Source organism: Xiphophorus hellerii, chromosome 14 (assembly GCF_003331165.1).
Source record: "Xiphophorus hellerii strain 12219 chromosome 14, Xiphophorus_hellerii-4.1, whole genome shotgun sequence".
Classification (NCBI taxonomy): domain Eukaryota; kingdom Metazoa; phylum Chordata; class Actinopteri; order Cyprinodontiformes; family Poeciliidae; genus Xiphophorus; species Xiphophorus hellerii.
Window position 1 is genome coordinate 12,932,495 of NC_045685.1, and position 20,611 is coordinate 12,953,105.

Here is a 20,611-nt window from a genome sequence, read left to right on the forward strand (position 1 = left end):
CTACTGAACAGCAGACATTAATAAAGATCAGGCAGAGGAGTCTTAATCTACAGATACACTGCCTTGTTATCAAAGCCACACATCAGCTGCAGAGAGAAAGAAAAGAGAACTCAATCAGCTAGGTTTGCACATGCCTCATGAGTGTGAAGACATATGTAGCACAAAATAACTTGAGTAAATTAAAAAACTGTTTTTAAATTATGCTTTCTTTTACTAAGAGGAAAAAAAATATGCTTCAATTCTTGGCACCTTTGGATGATTTCTGAGCATGGTAAGGTGATGCTACAGCATTTTACTTCCAGACCTTGACGTCGTCATTCCAAAACACTGATTTTTTTTTTTTTTTTAAGCCATTCAGATGTGGACGTGGTGATGTGCTTTGCATCATGTGCTTTGCATCATGTTCCTGCTGCACGACCGAGCTTAAGGCCCCAAACCAATGGTCAGGCTGGTTTTTCTGAAATGTTTCAGCAGAGAACAGAATTCATGATTCAATCCATCATGGCGAGGCATACAGGTTCTGCAACAAAACAGCCCCAATGCATCAGACTACAACCGCCATGTTTGACTGTCGTCATGATGGACCTTCTCTGAAAGGTTGTCTTACGTAACGTTCTACTTTTATCACATCTGTTTATGAAATATTTTCCCAAAAGACTTGGGGATAATTTAAGATGCTTTTTAAATAAAAAAAATTGTGTTGATTTTGGATTATTTCTGCCTCGAACGCTCTCATGGATGTTATTTTTGCCTAATCTCAGTCTTATCGCGTTATGTTTACAGAATGAATACAACTTAAATGTGTAATTCTCAATCTGGGCTAACAACTTCGAAAAGCAAATACAATTCCAGGCAGAGTTCGAAGACTCACTGGTAACATTACGGTTTCCCAGACAACCAAAGTGACGATGAGGAAAGGGGACTGAACAAAAACTTTGCATCTGCAGTGGTAGCCTTCACTGAGCCTAATAACTCGTCTGACATGAAGATTAGATTGAAGGTTACAATGAAAAGGGGAAAATCAGCTAAAGTAAAGTAAAAAGTAAAACCAGCTGCATGTAGCATTCAATCAGCCCCAAACAACAATGAAATCTTTACAGCAGTACACACTGACATTGTCTCGGAGTCAATAATCCCACAAGATGCTTTACCCAATATGGGCATTCAAGTACAACTTGTGCACTGCATACACTATGCGAAACATCATAAAAATATTAACTTTTCCCTTTTTTGCAATCAAATGTCTGCAAACTCTTTTCAAAAAACAAGTGGTTTCATTGTTGTATAATAATTTATTTTATTGACTAAATCAAACCAGATCTCCAGTAAATTGTAGACTAGCTAAGTTTAAAATGCTAGATCATACTTCTAAAACAAAAAAAAAAAACATAATGTATCAAATGATATTTAAATGTTGTTTTTCTTATTTTACATCCATTTAAAAAAACAAAAAAGCACTGACCTGAGATGTCCGTGGTATGTTATACAATAAAGATTGACCTTAACTGAGGCAAGTGTGGCCTGCAGAATTGTTCTGGGTTCTTTCGTGACGTCCCAGAAGAGCTGTTGATGAACTCTGGGCATATGACCGGCTGCTTCTAGGCTGGTTTACCGCCGCTTCTCCATTTCTGATTAGTTCTCAATGTGTACCAAAATCTCTAAAAACATCTTGATAATCCTCTCCAGATTGATAAATGTTAACAGCTTTTTTCGCTTTTTGAAATCGTTTTGCCTACTCCATGCTGTCAAACAGCTTTCATTCAACTGATTTCTTGATTCTACTGACTTGAGGAGTAAAGTTCAGGCCTGGATATGGCTAATGAAACTGACAAGCTTTTCAAATAAATTGGTTAATGACAGATAACTGATGATGTAACAGGGACAAGGGATTACGTTTTTCAAAACAAGTTAGTATGGATAGTTTTCTTATCATGCTATTAGAATATAGCATTTTGTATTTACTTTGGCAACCTGAAACACAAGTATCCAAAAGAAAGTTGCAGGTACTATTGTACGGTTCAATCACTGCGTGAGTCACAGCATGCACGCCCATGCATGCACACACACAAACACAAAACTGTACAATAGGCTACCACTGCTTTCTGTGCATCCCTTTGAACAAAGTCCACCCTGTGTTTTCTTCCTTGTTTGAGAGTAATATTATCCGTGTGTGTTTCACATCAAGCTCAGGAACCGAAAACCGAAACCTTAAGACATTCTGCAAATGGTTTCCTTGATATCCCATTCTACTTAAAACTCAAGTAAAATAGATTATTAGATTAATAGCCCTGGAGGTACGCTCAGGGATTTTTTTTTTTTTTTTTTTTATGGTAGTGTTTTCATTGAGCAACCCACGTGTGGTGCTGCTAAACCCTGGTTTCACTTCAGGGTGAACGGTCTTAGACCGAAAATATAATGTCAATGTCACCTATTTAAAAAACCGATAAACGCAACCTGGTCAGAAGTCATATCATACGTCACTACTTACGTCCTCTCTTCTAACGCGTACGTAAGAAACTAATCTTTTTTGTACTGAAGGTATTCAGCCCGGTCTTGATTCACTTTTTGAACAAACGTACCACTCGTGGACGTGTGTGTGTGTGCGCGCGCGCGCGCAGCTGGGTTAGAAAAGCTTACCTGCAACTTAAGAACAGAAAGAAACTGCCGGCATTTTATCCGCACACCTTTACTTCCCTCGAGTCTTTTTCTAATAACGCTGCTTTGAATTGCAACCCAGTGTACAAGTCACTCGTCTGTTTCCGTCATTGAGTAAAATGAGCTCCACGCCCATCAGGGAACCTTCCCCCTTAACCTCTAATAAAAAAATAAAAAAAAGAAGTCATCATTGTTTATTGTGACACTTACCAGCTGTTAAGGTGAGCCAGTATAAGGACGTGATATTGTGAAAGAAAAATGGTGAGATCTCGTTGTTCAGAGCGCACAGGAATGTGTGAAGTTTTTCTGGGTATACTGGCATGCCTCTGCTTGATCCCGACGCTGCAGGCTATGGATTCAGCACAGGCAGGAATGCAGCCGGCAACACGTCCTACTGACACATTGTGTTTTATTTTCATCCTGTACAGCAATGAAAAACCATTAAAACACATTTACTTCCCATGTACAACCTGCAATCTGAAATGTAGAAAAATCAGATACTTACTTTTTGTTCATTTATTCCATGGGGAAAGAAATCTGCCATCAAGAGAAAAAAAAAAAAGCTTTACATTTTCGGTTGATCGGAGGGTTCTCGAGGTTAATCAATTAATCCATGACTTCCTATAGCCACTCTTCAGGTCTCATAATTCAAGTAGAACAGGAAATAGCTATAAGTGAGCAGGTAGTTTCTCTAAAGAAATTGGAATTCGTCAAAATCAGAAACATCATGTTAGAGTTACAGAGAAGTTAGAAGTCTGGATCAGACTTTCGTGAGCAGCAGAACAAAAAAAATCAATTTTTAGTTTCTTCTGACATGCATACCATGGATATGTCTATGCCATTATCATTTTTCTTAATTGTTTAATTTCTGAAGAGGATCTAAGTACCCCTGTCTTTTGAATCCAATGTGGGTCTTTACCCTTTTCAGCATTTTCAAATGTTCCTAGTTAAATCTAAAAACTAAACTTTAAAAATTGGATGCACAAACAGAATGTTTTTAAGATGTGTCCCAGTATATCTTGCTAAGCTGATCAGAAAACAAAGAACAAAGGGGAAGCACATTTCGACATAACCTTGTTTGAAACTAAATGCTGTGGTGTTTTATCAGGAGTTATTGGAATAAAAGGACCATGCAGTGGATCGTGTTGTGAATATGTGGTCTGTGAAGAACTGCACTTATTTTGCTTGTCCAGGATCAGCCACATGATGGAGCCAAAGTGCTGCAGGTTCTATGAGACATAGAAACAAATCATAATGTCTAATGTTTACTACCCAGCATCCAAACAAAACCAACCCAAGAAGGATGCATAAAAGTTATCATTTTTTTTATTATACTTGCTTTTATTAAGAATATTTTTCATTTAATATTGTGATATGCAGAACTCCAAAACCATCATCCCTGAGGGAACTTGAATATCTTGCATTGTTACATATCAGAGTACAATTTTAGTACATGATGGATGCTTTAACTACTTTTAAAAATTTAGGTGAAACTTGGTCTGAAGAGACATTTTTATAGTAGGTCACTGAGATATTCAGATAAAAATTTCCTTACAGTGATTTCTAAAAATATTCACACTCCTTAATTTGTTTTCGTTGTGTGAAGTCACCAGATTCAGTGTGTTGTATTTGGAAACGTGTTATTTGACGAGCATAAAGAAGCACACAACTGTAAAGCGAAGACGAAATAACCCTACAGGGTTTTCAAAACGTTTCACAAAATACAAAGTGTGGAATGCATTTGTATAATCCTAATACCCCTAAATAAAATCCAAGAAAATCGATCTCAGTGTGGATCCAGCTCTTTTGTGAAGGCCTCAGAGGTTTGTTGGAACACCGCAGAATGGCCAGGAATAAAGTGATGGAAAAGTTTAAAGCAGAGTTAGGTTATAAAATAACATTAAAAGCTTTGAATGTTAAATCTAAAAAAATGAATAGAGCTGAATGAATGACAATCCTGGAAGAAAACAAATACACACAATCCTTTTCAGATTTTGCTTTTGGGGAAGAAAACTTGGAAAACTGTGTATCTTTTTATACCACATCAAAGATAACTAATGCCTTGTGTTGGTTGGTTTACCACATATAATGCCAGTGCTTTGCATACGTTTGCAATTTATTGCATGTGTACTGACAAGAGAAACTCCTAAAACTCCACAGGAAACCTCGAAAATGATGCCCAGCACAGTGACAGGACAGCTCAAGACTTCGCATTGCAATGAAACCTTCTAAAGATACAATTTACGGCACATTTAACACACGTGAATCCCTTGTGAACTAGCAACATTGTGATTATTCAGAATAGAAATACTCCTAAAATTGGGTTCGGATTTCTGAGCAGCTCCAGGTTGCATCTCCTTTCTGCTCACTCATGCAGTAAACTGTGGAGCAGAAAAGTGGAAGATGACAGCAGAAACAAGTTTTTCCTCTCGTAAAGTTTTTCGTTGTGTGGGTTCTCTTTTGTCCAACCCTGTCCCGCCCTTTAGGGGGGGGTCACCTTAGCAACACTTTTTACTGCCGGCAGCCGTGTGAATGCAGCTTTTGGCTCCCGCTGGGACAACGAGAGACACGGCAACAATCACTGCCGGTGCACCAAAACCACACACAGATCGGCTTACATTCATGTGAATTCATGTCAAGGGAATTGAAAGAAGATTGAAAGGGAAGACTAAAAAAAGGGCTCTCTGGGAGAATTTCTGGCTGCCATCTTTGTCATTTTCCACTTTAGCATGGATGCAGACCAACCTGAAAGTCATCAGATCAATGAAGCAAACTGTCCCCTCGGCACAAACACCGGGGACAGTCTCCTCATCACTTTGGAAAAGGGTCCTCAAGAAAAAAGGGGCTGCAGAAATCATCACGGTGGATTAGCATTTGGCAACAGAGAAGAAGGGGAATGCAGGCCAGAAGAAATCAAGGAGGAGGACAAAAAAGGGAACAGAAGTGTCATTAGAGAGCAGAAGGAGAAGGTTGTGGAAGTACTGAAAGAGCTGAGTGAGTTTCATGCGGAGATGCTGACAGATTGGAGGAAGGTTATTAGCGAATGCGTCTGCATGCTTGAAAAGTTTCCACAAGGGGGCGATGAAGATCACGATGCCTCTACAAAAGGTACCGTGTGTGGCTTGTATGAGAAATCTTGAAATATTGTAAACATATTTATTTTTAAGTAATTGATTGCACCCTTTTATTTTATTAAGGTACAAAAACTCCAGTGATCATGAGAGATGAAAGGTGACACCCATAACAGGTTGCCAGTCCATCACTGGGCAGCACTAGTATTGGCACTATTGTATTAAAAGATGTATTTATTTTGAGACTTTACCTCCATCTTTAGGAAAGATGCCAGTGAACATATTTAGTCTCAAAATTGTGTAAATAAACCCTACTGGTCATTTTCTGGTCCAAACCAGAAAGGCATGAGTAAAACAGGAGAGAAGAAATGCCGACTCAGTTACAATAAATTAATCTTTCTGTCAAAACGCTACACTGAGATTTCAAATATAGCGAATTGTATATTTTGTCCGTTCGGAGTCTATGACAAAGGGGACAGTAAAGGCACTACGTTAATCTCCCTTGAATTTGTTTGCACGTTTACAAACTGGTTTTTATTTTATTTCCGATGTTTCAGAGCATAAAACTACATCCTGTTCAGAATCCGATGGCATTTTCTTGAGTGTTGGGGAAGACATGGAGGACCTGATGGACAGAGTGACCAAAATCATTCCAAAGCTGGATGCCGCAGTGCTTTGGTTATCCACGCATGAGGAGTCAGCTGCCGTCTTTCAGGAACCCAGAGACGAGGATGATCCAGATCAAACGGAAGAGGTCAGGAATCAGCAATCTGAATATAATCTGGAGATTAGAGAAGTTCAAGATGCTCAAGACCAGAAAAATACCCTGGACTCTGGATTCAACAGTTCAAACTGCAGCACGGAGAAAGAGACCAAAGAGAAAACCAACATCAGAGGTCAAGAGAAGGATTTCTACAATCAGGCTACTTCACTGGAAGCAGAGGAGAAAGACAGAGAGAATAAAACTAAGTGGAGAACAGAAGAGAAATGGATTACAACATGGTAAGCTGCCACAACCATCACAGTGTGTTTATTCTAACTTCTTTGACTGGGCCGTTCTGATACAAGAATATGGTTTATATGCAGTCGAAGGTCTGTCTGCATATTTAAGGTTGCTGTCCTTTCGGAAGATGAACTTCCGCTCTATCCTCAAGTATTTTTGCGCCCTAACTTGATTCAGTGACATTTCGTCATGGCAACCTGCTTTAAACTTCTCCGCAACCTTCTCCTTGGCCTGTTTGCAGCGTTCTTTGGTCTTCATGATGCTTTTTGTTTCTCTGATGTTCTTTAAAAAACCTCTGAAGCAGAAAAAAGAGATGGAATTATACTGAGATTAAAAACCGCAGGTGGTTAGAAATTACAATATGTGACATCTCAAGGCAGTTAATTGCTTTAGATTTGATTTAGCAAAATTAAAGTTAAATAATCTTTAATTTTACTTCACAAAATATGACACACTTTTGAAAAATTTTAATTAGTAAAAAAAGAACAAAAAATAACAACAGTTTATTCTTGTTCCACAGTTATGCACTATTTTGCTTCTGCTAATTATATAAAATACCAACTTTGTGGTCGTTTTGTGAAAATGCAAAAAATGTTAAAGGGTGTGGATACTTTTCTTTCTAGGTTGACCTTTTATAAAAGTTTACTTATTGTAACTGGAGTTATGTTGGAAAATAATTCAATTTCCAAGTGTATATATATATATATTATATTGAATACCCTTTTTTATTAGTATTACAGAATAAAAGAGCATTCTGATGACAGAAACATTTAGCATGTTGTTCTCAGAAGAAAAGACAAACATGCAGCTTGCTTTTTTTTTCTCCTGGAAATAAATGGGAACTTGCTCCTCATTTCTTCCGCTCACTGATTCAGACAGAAACTCAGCAACGCGTTATCGCACAGCCCCGCATGTTGACCTCCTGGGCTCCACACAGCCAGATAGTTTTTTGTACAGTTCACTGTCAGGTCAGTGGCTGCATTTTGTGCAAAAAATGCCAAACAAATCATGAGAATTCTGTTCAGACGGACAGACCGAGTCTGGCAGAAGCTGATATGGGTAAAGTGTGCACTCTCCCTCCAAAACAGCTCCCAAAAATGTGGCTGGAAGATGAGTGCAGGCAAGTCACCCATATATTTTATTGAAACTTGCGCTTAAAAGCTTTTAAGTGCTCCATCTCTATGGTGTGTACGCTCAGGCTCACAGGTGAGACGGACGGCTCCGACAAAGCAACAAATGCGTGTTTTGTCAGAGCGCCTGCCGGAGCCCTGACGTGTGAGGCGGCCGACACCGTGAGCTGCCTGATGGCGAGCGGCTCGGAGGAGCTCATCAGCAGAGTGATTCGTGTGAAAGTTCAGGACCGAGACGCCTTCCACTTCCCCGTAGCCGTGGCCGTGCCCTTCTGTGTGCGCCATCGCAGTGGCCACAGAGAGGTTGCTGTGAAGATCGTTGACGAGGAGAGGAGAGTAAGCTACATCACCCCGGTGACGACGGAGGAAGTACGTGGAGGCCAAAAGGTGTTGCTTTCTGCTAGCGTAGAACGTTTTCTGTTTAGTTTCCCACTAAATAGAGAACAGTTGTTTGACATCAAGTCCGATAAGGCTTTTCCTATTTTAGGTCATTCAGAAATTATTACTCAAACACTTATTCATAACATTTTATTCCAAGTTAGAACTTTACATACATTCCTTTGTATTTGATGGAATCTAAAAGGTATTTGTCCACCTTGCCAACACACACCTTTTCAGATCTGCCTACAAATAATGTAAGATCTCAGGGCTTTGTTATTGTCACTTTGCAATTCTCATCTTTTTTGTGTGTCATTAAGTTAATTTGAGTATATTTTGCTGAGGGGGATTTTTATTTTGAAGATCTGTGTGTGCCCGAGATTGCTGGTATCTTAAGATGTTACTAAGGAGCTTCCACGTTATATTATTTTGTCGTGATGCAATCCAGTTTGTAAACAGCATAACTCCGCTTAACAAAAGAAAAAGTTATGTTATAACATATTTAGCAAAGTTACAGCTAATTTACAGTTCTCAGCACCAGGTAAGGTAGCTACTTCACAGAGCCCCAAATATTTATATTTACAAAGATTTATCTTAAAAAATACGCAAAACGGACATGTGCAAGTCGATTGATAGACAACTTTATCAATATACTATTTCATGAAATGCAAACTAAATATAATACCTTTCCACTGCAGTGATATATTGTGTTTATGTTGTAATTTCCCTACAGCTGTATACCTTTTCTTTTTTTACTTCATCCTACTACTTAATGCAATGAAAATAATCAAAATAAATTTATATATACATTTTATATACTTTACAGGGTCGTTTTGCTGAGGTGAAAGTGTACTCCTTGGGCATATTTGCTGTAGTTTCACGTCCAAAAAGAGAAATGTACAACGTTCCCAGGAAGGGGTTGTCACTAAAACTCCCCATGGACCCTCGGATCTGTCTGAACTACCTCCCAGGATCCTTCACTGCTCCAGTAATGGCCCAAACAACGGTATGGAGAGAATAAGCTGATCACCAAACCTTTTTTTTGCAGCGTGGGAGGCCAGACCAAGTATTAACATTTATAGAGATTGTTCTGAAATGGTTGAAACATTTTGAAATTCAGAGTAGAGAGGAAAAAGACAGGCAGCTTGTGGTTCAGAGATATGCTGTCACAGATGTTTGCTGGGCAGAAAGAGAACAAGAACAGCTGCATGGTGCATTCCAGTGTACATGCGAGTCCAAACATTTCTGAACCGACTTCACTGCAGCAGTCTGCTGCTTGATCTCATGTCAAGAAACATCAGCTCCCACTCTGCTCGGCTCTGCTTTGATTAAACAACCTGCTGTCGGCGAAACTAAAGCGTCAGGAGAAACATGTCCTCATATCATTCTGCATCTCCATCCGAATCGTGCCAAACAGATGTTTGCTCATCTGTTTCAGGTCCAGCCGGTGGATGCCGTCCTTCTGGCTGCCGTCAAGTCCAGGAATGATGCCTATGAGTCGGTGGTGTCAGCCAGCCCGCTGCTCCACCTCACCCACCCTAACTCGCAGCCACTTAGGAGACCCCTCACAATTACGCTTCCGTGTCCACCAAACTCTGAGAAAAAGGAGGAAGAAAGGAGGAAGGAAAGCAAAGCACACCAGGTTGGGGCTCCTAGTGATCCCTTGATTCCCTCAGGCAAAGTAAGGTGGGTCAAAAGTGTAGGAACAGTAAATCGTCTTTGTCATTTCTTAGTCTTGTTGCTAAGCTGGTTTCTCTTCTGTGTCTCTATCAGAGTCCTTGGTGCTTATGTGAGATCTAACGAGACGTCCAATGAGTTGCTGATTGTTCTAGGCTCAAGAGACAAACAGTGGACTGTTCTTGATAAAATAGTCATCAGGAACCAGAAGAACGGACTGGTCTCCTTTGATCTGGTAGAAAACTTTGACAGGTTAGTAAAACGATATCCTAGTTATTTTCATTTATTTAATTTGCTTATTTGAGCTGCATGGTGGCACATTGGTTCAATCGGGTCTTTGTTTTTTGTTGTTGTTTTTTGCATGGAGTTCACATGTTCTCCTGATGGAGGCGTGGGTTCTGCCCAGCTACCCTAGCTTCCTAAGATAAGCGGCTACAGACAATCATTAGGTGGATGAATGGATGTTTTGCTTTTCTGAAGAAAAGAAAAACTGAATTTAGATGTAAGCTGGAAAGTAATATGCTAAGAAAACATTAATTGTCTGAAGTGAGACAGTTAATTTTCCTTATTCAAGAATGGCAGGAAGTGTTCTTAGCATACAGTAATTCTTACGTACAAGTTTCAACCATCAAGCTGTTGATTTCATCCAAAGTCAATAACTTAATGGGAGTATTCTTGCTGTATTTGAGCAAGAAATGCATCATCTTCCAAGTGTCTTTCCAAGACACATCCAAAAAAGTGTTTCTGCAGAAGTTGGTCAGTAGCATGCTGTCATCTTGCTTCCCCTTTCTCACTTTTACAGTGTCTGTCTGAAGTTATGCTCACTGCAAAGGAAGATGACGTAATGTTTTGCACCTGAACTGAGAATAGAGTACCAGAACATGTTTGCATGCAATGTAAAAAAAAAAAAAAAGAAAGAAGTGAAACCACAGTGGGAGTAATAGTGAAGTTGGTTGTACTTCAGTTAGTTTTCAGTCCTGTTCTTTAGAGGCAAAAACTGATGGAGAATTTTTCACCAATTGCAAAAGTATTATTTGAATGAACTGCAGGACTTTAAAACTATTTGTCTTTTGGACAAATGACACTAGAGATGTCCACCCACAAAGCATCATAATAAATGGGAAACCAAACAGAAGATCAACACAAGCTGCTCATGAAAGTGTGTCAAACATGGTTCTGGTAGGGTTTTGATTATTGGGTTTTGCAACCACTGGACCTGGGCCTGATCCAAAGTGGACCCAGTAGAATGTCTACAACACAATGGCAGAAAAACAAAATGTTGAGCTGTTTCAGTGGTCCAGTAAAAGTCCAGACCTGAATATTTACCTGATTATTGGTTTTAGTGCTGCTTTCAGATGCATAAATTAATGCCCCAAACTTAACTTAACTGATGTGTAATTAAGAGCTAATAATATGAGGAAATATCAGAGAGGAACGACTTCAAGCTATCCCTGTTGAACTAAAGCTACTAAGTCATAAATATCCTTTTTAGGCACCACATAAATCTATAAAAAGTAACGCTGTCCAAATCTAGCAAGACTTTAAACACCGGTTTTATATTGGTTCAAAAATGTCATGTGTAGTTATCAAAACATCAATTATAAAACTGCAGCAGAATACTTCACTGTATTTGCAGACCGAAGTGGATAAATCATGAAAAAAATGCACATGATCTTCGGCAGTTGGACAATGTGGCTTAAAACATTGTCACTCATACTGTATTTCACCACAAATTGAAATAGCACGTCATCATAAACATTATCATTAACTAATGTGACTTATTCTTAAATCCTGTTAACGTTTATACTAAAAAAAACCCTACTTTTTTGCATTGTTTAAGAGTTAAAAGAATATGTTTCAGTACAACATAAAATAATACAAATCAAACTTACACAATAGATTGTCTATAGATTAAATAATAATTGCCAGCTTTATTATTGCTTCGTTCCTCATTCTGTTCCTCAATAAAATTGTGTAACGTTTCATTGCCCAGCACCACTTCCACTTCATTATGGTTTTGTTGTTCTGATCACGTTTAGTCATGGGTAAATCAGTAATCGCTGAACATTACAGTTAAATAAAGCTTACCTTCACCTGGTTTAAAGCGCTTCTATGTTGGATTTGTACTTCCTTTGGGAAGTACTTGAAAAAACTGAAAATTGAAACCTGTCTTCTCTAGTTGATTGTTGAAACGACATTACATGTGACAAAACCAGCTTTAAGAAGTGATTTTAATTGTTTCCCCCTAAAACTGTATTACTCTTCGTTCTTCTTATCTAAATGAAGCTTAGTGGGGAATAATGTATGCACGTTAGGTTTTATAATTTCCTTAATTTCCCATGAATACATTATTTCTGACTTCCAGCTCCAGATAACAAGCCCTTTTCACTCAGCAGTAATCCAGTCTCTTTTAATGAAGTAAAACTTCTTAAGTTTCTCTCTTTGCCCCTTCATACCAGACTCCTCGTAGTTCGTCTCCTGTCACCACTGCAGCCTTGTCACCTTACTGCGCTGGCCGAGGAGCTGGAGGCCTCGGCCTGCCGCCACTCGGTGACCGTCGTCCTCCAGCATGGACGGGATGACCCTCACAGTGTCTTCCTGGCTGCGTTGCCTAGCAGAGACCTCAGCTGGGAGCTGAACAGACTGCGGGCTGGTGGGGCCGTGGAGACTTCCTCTGAGATCTCCCTGTGTGAAGGAGATCAGCTTCTCCTGCGCTTCAGTGGAAACATCACATCCACAGGTAGGAGCCCGGCCAGAATCACATGTCTGCTGGCCTTTATGTGTCAAATAACACAAGGACTGTTCAGAGTGCTTCAAATCAGGCACGATCATGGAATGTTTAGGAGACATTAACGTCTAGGCGCTGTTCTTACTTGTCTCCGGAGAGGAAATTGATATGATTAAACTTATTTTACTCACTAAACAAAAGATGTAACAATAGTGGAAAGGACACCCTACACTCTTAATAGCTAGTATTGCCTTCATTAGCTAACAAAAGACTTCACAGACGCTTCCTGTATCGACCAGTCTTTGATATCACTGTGAGGAAGTTTGTCCTATCTAAACAATACTGCAGAAGTTCTGGGCATATTGGCATTTGTTGCTTAAAGTCTCACCTTTGCACACTGTTTTCCGGACAATGCAATGACTGATTTCAAATGTTCTCACCACCCTTACTCTTAATCTGCTCCATGTCTTATCTTGTCAGTGTATGGGTACCACATTTCCAGGTTAAACATCAGTTTATTTAGCTCAGCCGAAACAGAAAAACTGATGCAACTATCCTAAAAGGCTTCAACACTGGGAATGTGATGTTTTGATTTTGGGTGAGAGAAGTTGCTTTCTGTCCCATGACCTAAAGATGCGGTTAAAAGTGATTATATTCCCTTTTAGTCATACTGTTTTATGTATGAAGGCAAAATAAAAAGGTCCTCCGATTATGAAAATCTCTTCAAATGTGAACAAAAGTTGTAGCAGAGCTTGGCTAAATCAACATCGGCATGCAGGAAGTGAAAGCTTTCAGAAACTTTTATTACCAAAACTAAAAGAGGTGAAGGCACAGGAAGTTCAACACAAAAAAGTAACAACCTTCAGGTAGAAAAGCAACATAAATCCCCAGAAGAACAGAGGAACTGAAAATGGGCTAAACCCAACATAGGCTATTTATAATTTTGTGAAATAATGATGGGTGATGGTGGAACGTGAGTGGTAATTTATAGACAAGCCTTCACAGGCCACAGAGGATATCTAGAAACAAATGTCATAAAACAGATAAGCTCTATCTGGTAAAGTGAGATTAAAAGATATCCTTTGCTTTATTGGAGAAGTTTTGAAATGCAACATTTCACAGGGGAAAAATGATTGTACGATTTTGCGATTTTTGCCTATGTGTACTTTGCAGCCTTCACACAGAGCAACACAAGTGAGGAGTCACACGAGCGGCTGACCTTTCACTGTCAGCGGAGGAATGAGCTGTTAGTACGCCTAACCGAAGTGGACCCGTTTGGGAATTACAGCTCGCCTTGCTACAAGGGCACAGCCCTGTTTTATAGAGTCACCAGAGCTGAGCTGGAGTGGAGAAGGGACAAAGCTGTTCTGAGGGATGCAAAGCTCCTGGCAAACCCAGTTTGTAAACTGCCTCTGAGTTTACCAAAGGTGCAGAAGTCTTGGTAAACATCATTTTAATTTAGGTAAAAGACCTTTAAGCTCTTTCAACACGTTCAATTTGTGTGATTCCAGAAAGTGAGAGTCATTCATCGGCCGATTGCCACCAGAGTGAAGATAGCTGAGGATGCAGGTGGGTGACTCAGGCAGCGATTTAGAAGCAGCAGTTGGTGCTGCTCTTAGGTGCATTGATGAAGTCTTTTTACCTCAAGAATTTTTTCACATTTCATTAAAATTATATGTTGTGGAACCTGGGCCGGCCAAGGGCATAAGCGAGTTAAGCAGCTGCTTAGGGCCTGCCACACCCAAAGATCACCAAGCTAGCATGATAAAATATATATTTAAAATAACATTGAATAATACAAACTAAATTATACTGCACGTGGAAAAACTACTATTATTATTCTATATTATTTTTATACTTAAAAATATAAACGTCCCATGTCAAATATTGTTGCCATGTGGAATTAGCAACTGTAAATTAGCACTTGCTGACATTTTATTGTACAAAAGTAATATTTCTCTTGATTTGTGTAGAATTTTTTAGTCCAAGTTACTGTTAGTGAGCATTACCCTGTGAGTTGTTATTTTACTCAGTGCATGGGTGGGGCATGTCCAGTGGGTGCATGGCCGGCCCAAGGCATAAGCAAACTAAGCGGAACCTTAGGGCCCCGGGGCCGGTAGGGGGCTTAAGTGGATCTGATTTTTTCAATCAGTTTATTTTTTTAGTAATGATTTTTATGTTATTATATTAACAAAACACATAAATTCATTATTAAGTTATGATATTTTTTTTATATAATATACAGTATATTTGGTAATGTATGTAGAAATCCTTCTTATCCACCTTATTCCCAGCCCCATAAGGCTTTGCGTGATTTATGGGCGCAACTTCCGCCCTAAACCGGAACTGCCATTTGTTTATATGTTAGTAACTCACTAACTGGCTTTTGTCAGAACTTTTAGGCTATAAAATATGTGGGAACATCAACTATCACAGCTTAAATGCGGCAGTATTGTTTTACCGCAACCTACAGCTATTGCGGGGAGGGATGGTGACTTGCAGAAATGGCCACAAATAACTCGCACTAGCATATTTAGCTACTTCACTGACTCAGTTGTTTCGGATACGGATGCGGGTTTTCTTCCGTTGGCTTTCTGTCCACACAATGAAATGAGCATACATAAAGCATTTTGGGTTCTCTCTTCAAGTTTAGAGTTTTTAGCCAAATTCTGTTTGTTTCCTTATCTGCCAGTAGGCGATGAAAACTCCCGCTGGTAACACTTTATTTGATGGGTTGTGAATAAGACTTTCATGACACAGCTAATATTATGTAGTTCTGCTGTTTTATACTGTCGGTACAAACCTGCAGCTCAGAACTTCCCTGCTTTTCTCTTCTTTATTACTGTCAACTCTTCAGAGAAACGAGCTGCTAGCAGCAGTTAATTCACGGTCATTTCGTTACAAAACTTAACGCTGTGTTACTGTTGCTCCCCGTGATTAAACTCATAATTTCAATCCTATGTACTGAGCAGCTCTCTGATAGCAGACGGCATGTCCGTAAACAAGTTTTACTACATATTGTACAATAACCAAAAAGAGAAATGTAACTTCTCTCATGAATATAGATTAGCCAAAAACCCCACAAATTACAATGAAATACTGCTACTTCCGGTGGGTGCCAGAAGTAAGAACCATAATTGTTTCCCAGTAAGCCTCCCAGGAATAAGGTGGATAGAATGTTCAGTTCCAATGGTATCTATGACATCAGCAGTGATAACATCACTCTATGATACCACAAAGGAATCTCTCTCTTGAATGTAGCTTGCAGACAGAGTTTTCTCAGACCTGTTCCACAGTTCTATCGCGACAGATCACTCTTCAGAGCACGTACGAAATTAATCGAAACGAGCGGGATATCGATTCCAGATATTACACGCCTTTCAGAGAAGCAAGAATTTACCAGAATATAGACATGGAGCAACAACAGATTGCTTGTGAACATGAAGCTTTTCCAGCTAAGCTTTCATGGGTCGACATAATGGACCTCAACATCCAAGTCGACTACGACGCTGTCATTTTCCCATTTGGAGATGAGATAGACAGCCCCATTAAGCCGGAAGATGAATCAGCAGAGATCCAGGGGGAATCAGGTCCTTCCGGCGACTTTGAGAGTCCAACATCACTGGAAGTCGAGCAGGAAACAACTCCCTCTGCTGGCTTCGAGATTACCCCCTCAGTGGAAGTTGTGGAAGAGACTAGCCAACACGTCATTGATCTTACAAAGCAGGTAGACGATCTTAAAAAAGAATTGCAGAATAAGATTTTTGATCTCCATGAGGAAAGAGACCGAAGGATTGCGTATCAGGCTGAAGTCAAATCACAGCAGGAGGAGATTCAAAAACTGCACAAAATATTAGAAAAAGAACGTCACGTGCAAGTCAAACGTGAACACGGAAGAAACGTGCCAGAGATTAAAGATGTATCAAAGGTTTCTTGCTCTTCCAAAGTTACAGCCGACAAGAGCATTCTTCAACAGCTGGAGTACTTCAAGAGGGAGGCTGAAAAATATGCCTCCCGCAATAAAGGTCTCATAGAAGTAATGGTTGAAGAATACAGAGTGAGACTTAAATATGAGGAGCAGCTCAAAAGTCACACTGAGCAAGCTTCCAAATTCAAAGCACAGGAGGACACGGTGAAATCTCTGCAGGGTCAGGTTGCAGACCTGAAGGTGAAGTTGAAACTTGCTCTGGAAAACAACCATCCTAGAGTCTCCACCCAACCAGAGACCCCCCTGCAAACAGAAGGTTCCCTACAAACAGAGGGGACCAAGGAAAGACAGACCTCCAATCAACCAGAGAGGTCCGAGGAAAGACAGACCTCCAATCAACCAGAGAGGTTCGAGGAAAGACAGACCTCCAATCAACCAGGGAGGTTCGAGGAAAGACAGACCTCCAATCAACCAGGGGTCTCCATGCATAGCCTGGCTTGGTCTTTGCGCCGACCCACACCCAGGTTGCAAACAGAGGAGTCCACGCAAAGCCAAACCTCCACACAAACATGGAGGTCCAAGGAAAGACAGACGTCCATGCGAGCAACCTCCACTGGTTGCATGGAGGGTCTTCATGTTGGCATTGGCGTGAAGGCCAAACTATGCCCGGCTCGGCCTTTACGCCGACCCACACCCAGGTGGCACTAACCTAGGTCACTATCCAAACCCAGGTTTGGCTTAAACTGGGCATTATGGAAATTCGAGGCTTTACACAAATTTGGGAAATAAAAACAGACACAGGCCTCAATGCAAATAAAATTCCTGACTCCAAAATCAATGGAGAAAACACAAGATCAGTTTCATAGTTCAAAACAGCATAAGAAACATTATTAAAACTTTCCTATATAAAAGGAAAAAATTTTCTGTCTTCAGCGACAGAAAAATTTCCTTTTATATAGGAAATTAAAAGGAAATTTCCTATATTTTTGAGAAATTTTTGAGGTAAAATTTCTCAAAAATTAATTGATTAATCGATCTCTCTAAATTGTCCTAAGGTGTGAATGTGTGTGAGCAAGGATAAGTGTGTTAGATGATGGATGGATGGATATTTGTTAAAAGTGTCTGACAGTAGAATATGGAACAGAGAATCTGTGAAAATGCATCTGGCTCAGCTACTGTCCAGAAACAATCAATCAGAACCAAAAGGCAAACTTTTGGTTCTGATTGGTTTCTAATGCGTTGAATGTGTCTCAGCACTTTCAACGCATTAGACTACTAGTGTACTGCAACTATGCAATTGGCAGAAATATAACCTAACATTATATCATAATTGTTTATTTATATAATGATTTAGAAAAGAAAATGCTATACAGGTTTGTCAAAACTATTTCAATCCATATTAGAACTTGTTTTTTTGATTTCCCTTCATTTTAGTAGCTGCAATTTTCCCTAACCCTATACTAGTCTATTCCTAACCCTAACATTAACCAAAACTTAATTTGCATCTTACCTCTAAACGTTACCCCTGACCCAAAGCAATGAGTCCATCATATTAGGACTGAGCGTTGGTTCTAATATGATGGACCTAATGTGACACCGGACATACTGTTTAATGGTGCGTTCACACCAAATGCGTTTTGAGCATCAGGCGCGTCGGGTTTACATTCAAAGTCTATGTGGAGGTGCGTCGAGGGCTATTGCGGCGCGCTTCGAGGGTCCAGCGAGGTGCGATTTGAACCGTTTGGAGCGTGTGACACACCTAGCGCATCCTACACTCCACAAAGACTTTGAATATAAACCAGACTCGCCTGATGGTCAAAACGTGTTTGATGTGAATGCACCATTAGAATGTTCAGTTCCATTGGTAACAATGACATCAGCAGTGATGACATCACTCTTTGCTGCATCAAATGAATCTCTCCCTTGAGTGTAGCACACAGACTGTTTTTTCAGACCTGTTCCTGTTTCAGACTTTTAAGTTATAAGTTATGAATCTTCTACAGGAGCATTGTTAAAATTATTTGAAGGCACAGAATCAGCTCAGTACAGGTTCACATTCTCAGGTGAATGTGAACCTGGAGAGAGTATAAAGAGAGAGTATAAAGAGTATAAAGAGAGTCTCTCTCTCTCTTTATACCAGGTGAGAGAGACTCACCTATTCAGACAAAAAGATATAAATAACATTTTCTTAATGGTGTTTATTGCTGTTTTAAAACCTATCAGAGCCTCTTTCGGACGCCCTTCTCCTCTGGCTGTCTGGGGAGCTGTCTCCGGAGGAGACGTCTCTGCTGGCGTCCTCCCTGCGTCTCAGTCGCAGTGCAGCCCAGCTGGTGAAGCTCCGCTCCAGGGACAGTCCATCAGAACAGGCCTTTTACGTCCTGGCCATGTGGAGACGAGCGCTGCCTGCTGTCACACGCCACCCGAAGGCCTCCCAACTCGCTCAGAGCCTGGGCAGAATAGGCAGACCAGAGCTGGCCCGAGAGGTGCTGCTGCGAGAGGCAGAACTTTCTGAGGCAAGGAGTTTTAGAAAGTAAAAAAAAAAAAAAAAAAAATCACACCAGCTTAATTTAAGGAGCATAATGTAGTAATCCGTTTATTCCACAAGAGGACAGTATTGCACAGAGAGACAATATTGTGGAAAGAGGAAAAAGGTTCCTTTTTGATTTGGAGAGCAGCATCTGTAGTAAATGTAATCTGGATATTTAATTTTTAATCAGCAAAAGAAATGATTGTAAGATTTCAGCTAATTGCCCCATATATCTCTTACTATGACGCCTCAGGAACTTTTAGACAAGATGGAGGACCTGATCAGTCAAACAGTGTAGTGGAACAATATTGGAACATTCCTTTATGCATTATTCCTGCAGTTCTTTGGGGGGGGGTTTACTTTATGTTTATAGAACAAACAATTTCAGCTAGATTGAAGTCTGACCAAGCTGATTTTGTTTTTATTCCCTTTAGCAATGCTGTCTTAAGTGAGCAACTGTGCTGGGGTATACTGTTTTGCTTTATACAGTACAGACCAAACGTTTGGACACACCTTCTAATTCAATGGGTTTTCTTTATTTTCATGACTATTTATAAGGCAATAAATCCCACTTATTAACCTGACAGGGCACAGCTATGAAGTGAAAACCATTTCAGGTGACTACCTCTTGAAGCTCATCAAGAAAATGCAGTGTGTGCAAAGCAGTAATCACAGCAAAAGGTTGCTACTTTGAAGAAACTAGAATATAATGGATATTCTCAGTTGTTTTACACTTTTTTGTTTAGTGCATATTTCCACATGTTTTATTCATAGTTTTGATGCCTTCAGTGTGAATCTACAATGTCAATAGTCATGAAAATAAAGGAAACTCATTGAATTAAAAGGTGCGTCCAAACGTTTGGTCTGTACTGTGTGTCAGATTCTGCAAAGCTAAAGGTTTAAGGGTTTTTTGGTAAAAAAAAAAGAAAAAAAAAAAGAGCATGTTTTGCATCTTTCTTAAGCATCAACACTGGACAGATAATATGTAAAATCGTTTGTCTGAAAGTCGGTGTATTTTCATCCCAACTTGAAGTAATCCACTGTCTTTTAGCATAATTTATCTAAACAAAAGGCAACCTACAAAATAATTTGATTCTCTTATTTATTCGTCAGAAATCCTTTTTTTTATTCAAAACTTTTTATTTTTATCTATGAAACAGACTAACTTTCTCACTTTGCTCAGAACTCTGTCTTCAGGGACAGAAGAGAGATTTAGTGGAGCAGTCTTCCATCGTCTCTCTCATAAACAAACACTGAGCTGTGACCTCCTCTCACCTCCTTGACACAGAGTCATTTTTTAAAGCTTGACAGCACTTCTTGAGATGTGATTAGAAAACAAAGGCCTATCCCTCAGCTTACTGTTTTCACATAAATGTATACAATTGCGGTAATTGAGATCTGCTTCAAATTTGACTATATTTACTGATTTATCCACTTGATTGAGTGACAGTTTCTCAAATCCTGTTACTGTGTAATCATTTGAACTTGGGTGCATCACTCTGTACAGATGCTTT

The 20,611-nt window shown here is 39.7% G+C and overlaps 2 protein-coding genes across 4 annotated transcripts in view; one reads left to right on the plus strand and one right to left on the minus strand.

Annotated features, from left to right (window-relative positions):
• Positions 1-2,978, minus strand: part of arap2 (ArfGAP with RhoGAP domain, ankyrin repeat and PH domain 2) — a 139,663-nt gene extending 136,685 nt beyond the window's left edge. For 2 of the 3 annotated variants that reach the window (XM_032583559.1, XM_032583557.1), the window contains exon 1: positions 2,638-2,799. The gene's annotated coding sequence lies outside the window, so the exon portion shown is untranslated. Of the gene's footprint in view, positions 1-2,637; positions 2,800-2,865 lie in introns of those variants that run through there. The other variant, XM_032583558.1, reaches the window with a different exon arrangement.
• A 3,364-nt stretch (positions 2,979-6,342) lies between these two features.
• dthd1 (death domain containing 1) lies at positions 6,343-19,637 on the plus strand. Its single transcript, XM_032583984.1, has 9 exons — positions 6,343-6,728; positions 7,928-8,246; positions 9,064-9,243; positions 9,676-9,923; positions 10,011-10,166; positions 12,374-12,654; positions 13,816-14,069; positions 14,154-14,211; positions 18,794-19,637. The coding sequence occupies exons 1-9, from the start codon at positions 6,343-6,345 to the stop codon at positions 19,102-19,104; spliced, it is 2,193 nt and encodes a 730-aa protein (XP_032439875.1). The 3' UTR covers positions 19,105-19,637.
• The last annotated feature ends 974 nt before the right edge of the window (positions 19,638-20,611 follow it).